The following is a 9,749-nucleotide window of genomic DNA, read 5'->3' as shown; positions in this document are numbered from 1 at the left end:
ATTGGCATATCATTTTTAAACAAAGAGTGGTTAAAATTCGTAAAAATATATTCTAACATATTCAAATAAACAAGGTATAAATATGTTGCAAGTATTTTAATGTAAAATAATATTTTTAGTATTTTTTTTCACTTAATTAGTCGCTACTTTTCTTTTTACAACGAACATATATGTAATGCGTGATTGCCTAGGGGATTTTATACGGCGGACGTTGTTCTAAACATTTTTTTTAACTGATACGTTGTTCTAAACATTTTTTTTACTGATACGTTGTTCTAAACTTTCCACGTCAAAATCTAAATTTACGTAAAGCTATATGGAGTGGCTTCCATATGAGGAATGGAGTATCGCATCACAGAATTCAATCCAAGCATACTAGTAAATTAAAAGTTTTGAAAAAAAATCAATAGATTTTCATTACGTATAGTTTAAATATAACGTAGTAGAGTTCATACTGAAATGTTGTCAATTGTGAGAGGATCACATCACACTCGGTAAACTATTTTCATTTCTGTAATTCCTTAAAACATTGTTTTGAAACCTTGGAATTAAAATTGAACTTTCCGAGCAATTAGGATAACTGCATAAGCTTATTTTTCATTCCTTTGGGTTTTGAGAGGGAAACCGAATATTTTCCCCACTTGGTAACAATATAAGCTTGGGAATTAAATTCAATCTTAATACTCTTTTTATATAATTTTATTTGTCATTTTGGTTTTATTTTTCCTGTCATTTTACAAGATCAATAAATTAAAGTATTAAATATTTTTCTATTATACTCTTAATTATTTATTGTTAAGTGGGAAAAAAGGTATGAGTTTGAGATAATTGAATCAATATAAAAGACAAAAGAAATATTGAAAATATCATATAATATTTTTTAATATAAAGTCTAATTATTTTTATTTATATTGTATCGAAGCTTTAAACATAAAAGAACAGATTAGGAAAATGCTTTAACAAGATGAAACCGTAGTACACAACGATTACAACAGCTTCTAATAATAAATTAAGGATAAACTTCAATGAGAGATTTGAATCCACATATGGGAATAATTTTGTAGTTGCTGAATCCTGCCTCGTAAATTAGTTTCTCCCACTCTTTCTTTTCTCTTTCTTTTCCATTAAACATAGTCAACATCACTAAATCATAGTCTAGCTTCAATTCAGTCATTTCGCGATCATCACCTACTTCATCAATTGCTATGTCTATAATTATAACCTTTCCTTCTTTCCCTTTCCCTGAAATAGCTTCTTTGCAGTTCTTCAATATCTTCACAGAGAGTTCATCGTTCCAATCATGCAGAACCCACTGCAACACAATTGAGAATTCCAACTCTAAGTAATATATTCACACAAAAATTAAATTAATATCCATCTTAATTTATTTTTACTTTTATACAAGGCTAATTTTCTTTTCGTTCAAATGGGTATGAATTGTAATCACAGTATAGGTTTTGCACCATCCTTAACACCGTAATTAAAGTTTTTTTGGTTCTTCAGTCGGATTTCCAATTATCTTCACAAGAATATATTCTTTAAAAATCAAATATAGATCCTCTCCTTACAAACTTAGAGTGTAACTACACACATTGTTGACAACAAACTTTTTTTAAAACCATGTTTATATCCTAATTCCTAGACTAGAAAAAATGGAAAAATTAATTAAATCAAATTATACCTTGAGTAAAACTGCATCGGCAGAGGGGATGGACTTGAACATATCTCCACCAACAAAGTTCAAATTTTCGTTTCCAGTTAAATTAGCCACAACCTGTGGTTGGTCAAACACAGTGCATTTCAAGTGAGGGAAGGTTTCACTGATGAGTCTTGTGACAACACCAGTTCCACCACCCACATCGACGAGGGAACCCAATCCCTCGAACACATGCTTGCATTCCTCGAGTGCAAGTTTGAACACCTTAGAATCTGCAGCCATGGCATCTTGAAACATACCCAGCGTGTCAGATTCAGTGGTTTTGTTGAGAAAGTCCCAGAAACTCTCCCCAGTTGCACTCTCATACAGTGTCAGTTCCTTATCCTCACTGAACCATTTCTTGGAGGAATGCCACATGTCAAGGGAGCTCGAATGAAGAGCTCCCTTCACAATAGGCGCCAAACATATTGACTTGTTTCTTATTAGAAGCTTCGAAGGAGGAGTAAGAGCATACGCTATTTCTTCTCCTCCTTCTACACCGTTCTTTGACGGCAATATTGTTTTTGCAAAGAACCCATTGTGCGTTAAAAGGCGGAGAAAGCGTTGGAGGACACTCACTTTTGAAGGGTGCAATTTGAGAGCTGAGGATAACTCGGAAATAGTCATGGGTTTTCCGTGGCTATGGATTACGTCTGCTATGCCTAATTCCATAGCAGACTTAAGAGCCATGGAACTCACAAAGTTGTATACGTGTTTGTACAAATGAATTTGAGCATGATGCAGTTCACTCTCTTCAGTGCTGTTGCCACAGAAAACCATTTTTTTTTTCTCTTGTTTTTTCTTTTGAACTAAATAGTTGAGTGAGTGGTTTTCGAAGGATATATGGATGTGTGTAAAGTGTGAAGTGGTGTTGGGGTTTTATAGGTTTCAATTCATGTGCAGTACAGAAGCTATAAGGAAAATAAATAAATAAATAAACTAAAAGTTTCTAAGAGCATGCATGGCCTTAGTACTTGGGCAGGGTAGGTGAGACAATTGGGGTAGGTCTGGCTGGGTGAGCGTGCTTGCACTCTTTCACCATCTGTCAACATTTGATTTTTACACCACTGATTGATTTTGTAAAACTATACATCTTTGAACTTTCTAGTAATGAAAGGTGGGGAGAGTGGTGTGTCTCATTGGAATTGACCATCAAAATATTCCGTTTTTGGTTGTGTGGAATTAGTCAATTAGTGAACCTTTTTTTGTTATTGGATGCAAATCAAACTAACAAGATTAATCAAGTTTAGGTTAGGTCAGTCAAGTTTGAAAAGCTTAAATGTTTTTTTTAGAATTGCAAATAGTAAATAAATGTAAAAAATATATAAATAAAAATATTACATTATTAAGTTGAGTTATTAGGTTTGTGAGTTTAAAAATTAAGAAATCTTACTTAAACCAAAATCATTTTTGTTTGAACGAGTCAAATCACGTTTAATGCAAATAACTCAACTTAAAATTCAAAATAATATATTTGAATTCTATCAGATTTGATTGGATTCACAAGCAATCGAAACCTCTAAAGACCCGTACATCTTGAAGAGGGTAAAATGAATGAGAAAATAATATGAAAACAAAGAAAAATACTACTTTCCATCATAACTTTTCAATGTATATATAATTTTGTCGTCATTCTTCTCCTCATACAAATTTATATAACGTTATTTGTTTTCTCTTTCTTTTTTCATAAACTTAATCACTTCCAGAATCTGTTTGGTAGTAATAAAATAAAAAATAAATGGGAAATCTGGGTTAATTATTTGGTAGAAGGGAAATAGGGAAAAGAAAAAAACAAAAAAAAAAGTGAGAGCTACATATTTTTATTTCTTCACAAAAAAACTATGCAGAAATAAACAGTGCATGCACTGTGTATTTGGCCTCTAATAGTGATTTTTAGCATTTTCTGATTGTAAAAAAAAAAGAAAATAAAAGTTATATTAAATTTTTTACAAAATCATTTAATCACAACCTACATTTGTATTAAGTTTATTTACTTTTTTAAATAATTATCTTAAAACAATTCAAACGATGATTTGTGATCAAGTAAGAGTGTAAAATTTAGTACATAGACATTAAACTATTAAAAATATTAGAAACAAATATTAAAAAAAAGTTCCTTTTAAAAAAAGAATATTATCTATAAAAGAATATATTTTTTTCTCTTTCTGAATTTGTAATTTTAATAAATTTTAACCAATTAAAGAAAATGTGTTCCTAACAAATATTAGGTCCCTGAATTTCTATTGTTTTTTTAATTTGATGTCGATGATTATATTAAAAGTTTTACAGAATCATTCAATCATAATCTACATCTATATTAAGTTTATTTACTTTTTCTAAATAATTATCTCAAAACAATTGAAACAATAATTTTTAATTAAATAACAGTGTAAAATTTAATACATAGACATTAAATTATTAAAAATATTAGAAACAAATATTAAAAAAAGTTCCTTTTAAAAAAAGAATATTATCTATAAAAAGAATATATTTTTTTCTTTCCTATTTCTTTTGTACTTCTCGAAAAAAAAAACACCGTAGAAAACATTCTATTTCTGACTATTTCCATATACTTTTTTCTTTCTTCCCAATTTTTATTAATTTTATTTCTTTCTCTCCTACTAAAAATCGTAATGGTAAATTTAAAGTGCAAGTTAGTGTACCACATGCTTCTTGCACCTTCTAAATATACATTTAGATTAAATTAATTAATTTGTAGGTCACACATTATATTTAATTTTTTCTCTCTCTGAATTTGTAATTTTAATAAATTTTAACCAATTAAAGAAAATATATTCCTAACAAATACTCTTCTCTTTTTAATTAGGTCCCTGAATTTCTATTGTTTTTTTAATTTGATGCCGATGGTTAAATCCATTAACAATACAGAGCCCGTTAAAAAATAAAAAAATAATATTCAAGGATGCAATTGAAAAAATAATTGATGGACCTAATTGAATTTTTTTTTAAAAAAACTTGAAGGACATACTAAATGATTGAGATTCATGGTTCTCTTCTCAAAGCCTATGTAGATTACTTCTAACAACCACTGGTAGATATGATGTGCTCCTAAGTCTTGAGTCAATGAGTCAACTCCAGAGCATCTCGGCCGCCGCATGCTTTTCTTTGAATAGAATTTCCAGTTTCCACCACAACTCACTCTTTTGAAATTTTATCACGCATTGCTGTTGTAGTCAATCAAACATGAATTTGTGGCCTAGCTAATAGGTTCCAAAGATTGGTTTCATAATATTTGACTATAAGAATATCTTGTTTTTAGGATCAAACCAAAGTAATGGAATACTTGAAATACTATTCTTGTATTTTTTATAATTAAATATAAAGAATTGTAATTAAAATATAAAAATAAAAAAGTATATAATATTTTTTAAAAGCAAAGAGTATAGAATATTAAAATAAACTTAGTATATAATATATTTTTTCTTTGATTACAGTGTCGTATTTTAAAAGTTGTAAAATTATTTTTTTTACTAACAGATATTAATTATTAATTATTTATTAACAGAAAAATGGAAATTACATTTTTTTTCTCTTCCTTTTCTGTCTACCACGTACATCTCACTCAACTGGCACAGAGTTTTATGAATAACATTTATTTATTTGTTTTACGTAGATTCGCCGATGCTTATAATTGTCATCATATAGAGGAAGTTGGATTGGCAGTGGCGCATGGCACACCACGTTCACATATCTTTCGCTTTCAAGTTTCAGCGGTCCATGGATCCCCGAAAACGTACATAACGTGAATAGAGGCAAAATCGAAACTTCATTCTTTCTAGAGGTGTGAAAACGGGTTAGCCTAACACACATGGGCTGACCTACAAAAGGTTGAATTAAAAATGGGTTAGACCAATTCGGCTCACTTTTGTTTGGACTAATAAAATGTTAGCGTTATAAAAAAAAATTATTTTAAACAACTTAAAATAAAATTCAATATAAAAATCAAATTAAATTAATTTCAAACATTTAATATTAAAGTGATTAAAGTCTTCAAAATAAATATTTAACATTAAGATAATTAACATTTAAATGTCATAAAAAATAAACTTTTAAACTATTGAAATTAAATATTAGAGTCATGGACCGTGAAAACTATAATAACTTCTTCTTCTTTCTCAGCATCACCATTAATTTCATCTACAAAGACCAAAAAAAAATATCATTAATAAGTCAAATAAATAAAACAGCACACCAATAACAAACTAAAAATTATGAAAAAAAGAAATGTAAATTACCAATATCTTCAAAACCATTTATCCAATTTTGGGTTAAAATTAGTGTTTGAACATTGGAAGGGAGAAGACTAGCGCAATACGTGTTTAACACACAAGTACTAATACTAATGTTAACTGCCGATTCACTAGCAACAATTGTTATAAGAATGCTTAACATCTCACATGCCAATCTACAAAGATTTGAATAGCGTTCTTGACAGTCCTTCCAATAACTCAAAATATCCAACTTAAGAAAAAACTTTGACTCGAACGGTGTCTCAGCCAAATAAAAATCTAATTCAGACTCATCATTGACATTAATATTTTTGGCTCACATAATTGATATATTCCGATGACAATATAAAAGAAAAATTAAATTAAATAAATTGAATCATAAAATAATTAAATAATTAAACAAAAGAAAAAACTAGCATTATATGCATCATCCATCTCTTGATTTTCTTTTATACTGAAATACCACGTTCACATATCTTTCGCTTTCAAGTTTCAGCAGTCCATGGATCCCCGAAAACGTACATAACGTGAATAGAGGCAAATCCGAAACTTCATTCTTCTTTTTCCTTATAATTTTTAATAATTAAAAATAAAAACAAAAATCAATCATGGGTGAATAATAAAGGCATAAAGAGAACATTTAAATTATGAGAAAATATTAGAAAGTAGAATAGTTTTATATTTTTAATAAATATTATAAAAATGTAATTATTTAACATTTAATTTTTTCAAGTGTGTTGTTGGACTGTATAATTAATTTGGCACGCACGCACCATCATATTTCCTGGGGAAAAATCTGACGCCCTTCGCATCCAATTGTAATTTGAAGCGAGAAGATTAGATGGAGACAAGGAAGAAAAGGCAAACTTCTAATGGATACCATTAAAAAACTCAAGTTTGTTATCTCTATCTTCTCTAGACAAATTTTAAAGCCAACATAGAAAAAAGGTTTACAAAAATTAGAAGAAAAATATTTTGATATGGAGAAAGAGACAATGAAAATAGAGCGAGCAACGGTAACTATCTTAGTTTGCTTTTGGTGAATGATGTCTGATTATTTTTTCTTATTTTTTAATCTTTTTTATCACTATTTTAATTATTAATTAGTCTTAATTGTCAAATTAATTATGCAGTTTTATCATTTGTGTGTACTTGACTAATTTTGTGTTTTTAGTTTGATTTCAGGAGAATTATAAGCAATTGGGCTTGGATCAAGAATTGGACTGAACCAGCTTAGACATGAAGAGAACAGACAATTTTATTTTATCAAATCTTATTTTATCCAGATTTTATTTCATCTAAGACTTGAGAGACCTAAAATAAATTTAAGGATGAGACATTTTATTTACTCATAAAATAGTTTAGTAAAATTATCATTATTTTATTTAAAATTAATTTTTTTTCGGACTTTTCAGAATTAGAATGGAATCGGAAGAGAATAAAGAGAATAGAAATAAAAGAAAAACTTTTGGATTTCTTTAACTATTAACTATTAAATCTATTTTTTCTAAATAAAGTTATGATATTGATGAAGAGTTATTGTTCATTAATTGTTACTTATGGTACTAATAAAAAGATTAACAGGTACTTATAATATTTTAATTAAAATTTATTTTCAAATATAATTTTACAATAAATTTTTTGAGGTATATTAGTACTAAAAAAAAAGTTGGGGCCTTTTTTTTGGGAGGCCTAAGCCCTTGCTTGAGCTGCTTGAGCCTTAAACCGACCCTGGAACAACATATGATTGTCTGTCTCGCTATCATTCAAGGTTATGTAAGCAAAATCTATTAAAAAACAAAGAAAGTGGAAGAGAAATTAACAACACGCATTTGAGATAGGTTTGAAGACCCACTTTAGTAAATAGAACTTAAAGAAAAAAAAATCCACAATTGCAATATTTAAGAGACCAATCAAATAATATATTTGTTTAGACATACGTAATTAATTGTTCTTGATTGAATTATTTCTTTGGTTTGATTAATATTTTGCATATAACAAAAAGTTGAAATAAAGACAAAAGTAATTGTTTTTTAAAATTAAATCAAATTAAAGATTTTTGTAAATGTATGAATACATGATTTTGATGATGCCAAAGAAGAATCAAGCAAGGTTGCTTCAAAGGACAAACATTGTTTCAAGATTAATACAAGGTTGTTTCAACAAACAAAGCATTGCTTCAGGAAGATCAAGCCCTGCCTGGTAATCGATTATCAGACGACAATTATGAAAAACAACTTTTAAAAAGGGTTTTGAATTTAAATTTTTAATCATGTAATTGATTACCAGATGTTTGTAATCAATTACCAGCAACGACACTTCAGAAAACACATTAAAAAGTCATGACCTTTCAAAATATAACTGTGTAATTAATCACCAGAAACCTGTGATCGATTACCAGTGAATAATTTAAGAAAAAAGTTTTTTGAAAAGACAAATCTCTTCAAACCATTTTGAAAAGGCACGAAGGGCCTATATATATGTGTGTCTGATTTCAAAAAGCAAGAGAGATATTCCAAGAGAACTTCATTGTCAAATGCTTCTAAACAACTTTTGGGCAAACACTTGCAAACCTATTGAGAGTTCATCTAGAAACTTCATATTGTATTATCCACCCTAAAGGAGAGAAATCTTTATGTTCTTCTCAGAAAGTCAATTGTAATCAAGAGACTGGTTGTCTCTTGAATTGTGAGTTTCCTGAACAGAAGGGAAAGGGATTCCTTGGGTGTTCAGAAGTTGTAAAAAGAATTTTTAAAAGATAGTGGGAAATTTCAAGTGGGTTGCTTGTGAACTGGACTGGACGTAGGCACGGGAAGTGGCCGAGGAACCAGTATAAATAAAGTTTGCAATTCTCTCTTCCCTTATGTCATTTATGTTATTGCAATCAATTTTGTCTTGCATGTTTAAAGAACATTATTAAATTGATTGCTTTCTTCTGCATTTTGAATCTATCATTTAGGAGGGGGTTAAAAGTTTGTTAGTGGGAATTGTAAGACTTAATTCACCCTCGTGTCTTAAGTTATTGAGGCCACTTGTCCAACAAGTGGTATCAGAGCAGGTTTCTTATCTAAAGTTTAAAAACTTCAAGAATAAATATGGTTTCATCTAACTTTCCATTTCGAGAGAAATTCTATTAATAGGCCTTTTGTTTTCAATGGCGAGGGTTATCACTATTGAAAAACTCGAATGCAGATTTTTATAGAAGCAATAGATTTAAATATATGGGAAGTCATTGAAATTGGTCCCTTCATTCCTAAAATGGTAGTGGGAAATGCAACTATAGAAAAAAGTAGAGGAGAATAAGATGATGATTTCAGATTTTGTGAAGAGATTCGATAAGTTTCTGAGAAACAAAAGAAATCAAAGGAAATCCAATGAAGAAATCAAAGGAAATTCAATAGTTATGTTCTTCCCTGAAGCCACGCGTACGATTTCTTTTCATATTATTTATTTACAAAAATAAATTAAGACAAACAAAGCAATGGGACCATGGTGATATTTACATATCATAGAGCTGTGATGGAGCCCGTGATCTGCCAAACAATATGGTTTTGGGACTGATTTAGTAGCTTGGTAAATTACAAAGTTGTTTTTGTTGTTTTTAAATTAGTGCAGCTTGCTTGTATTTTTGTATAGGCTTCATTTGGGCACCAATCTTTGTACTGCAATAGCAATTTTCAATAACTTATTTTGGAGGATAGAAAGTTTTACAAAATTAAAATTATTTGAATCTTATCTAGAATCCAACCACGATACAGGACAGATGGAATGAATTACTCATCTTATAAATTGAAAATGAAATA

General features: G+C 29.2%; 1 protein-coding gene across 1 annotated transcript; it reads right to left on the bottom strand.

Annotated features, from left to right (window-relative positions):
• Nucleotides 1-857: 857 nt before the first annotated feature.
• LOC114374101 (isoflavone 4'-O-methyltransferase-like) lies at nucleotides 858-2,620 on the bottom strand. The gene is made up of 2 exons (XM_028331700.1): nucleotides 1,682-2,620; nucleotides 858-1,312 (listed from the first exon to the last, which is right to left on the bottom strand). Exons 1-2 carry the CDS (start codon nucleotides 2,474-2,476, stop codon nucleotides 1,010-1,012), a joined length of 1,098 nt encoding a protein of 365 aa, XP_028187501.1. The 5' UTR covers nucleotides 2,477-2,620; the 3' UTR covers nucleotides 858-1,009.
• Between the last annotated feature and the right edge of the window lie 7,129 nt (nucleotides 2,621-9,749).

The sequence above is a fragment of the Glycine soja genome, chromosome 11 (assembly GCF_004193775.1).
Source record: "Glycine soja cultivar W05 chromosome 11, ASM419377v2, whole genome shotgun sequence".
Classification (NCBI taxonomy): domain Eukaryota; kingdom Viridiplantae; phylum Streptophyta; class Magnoliopsida; order Fabales; family Fabaceae; genus Glycine; species Glycine soja.
This window is presented reverse-complemented; position numbering and strand designations above follow the sequence as displayed.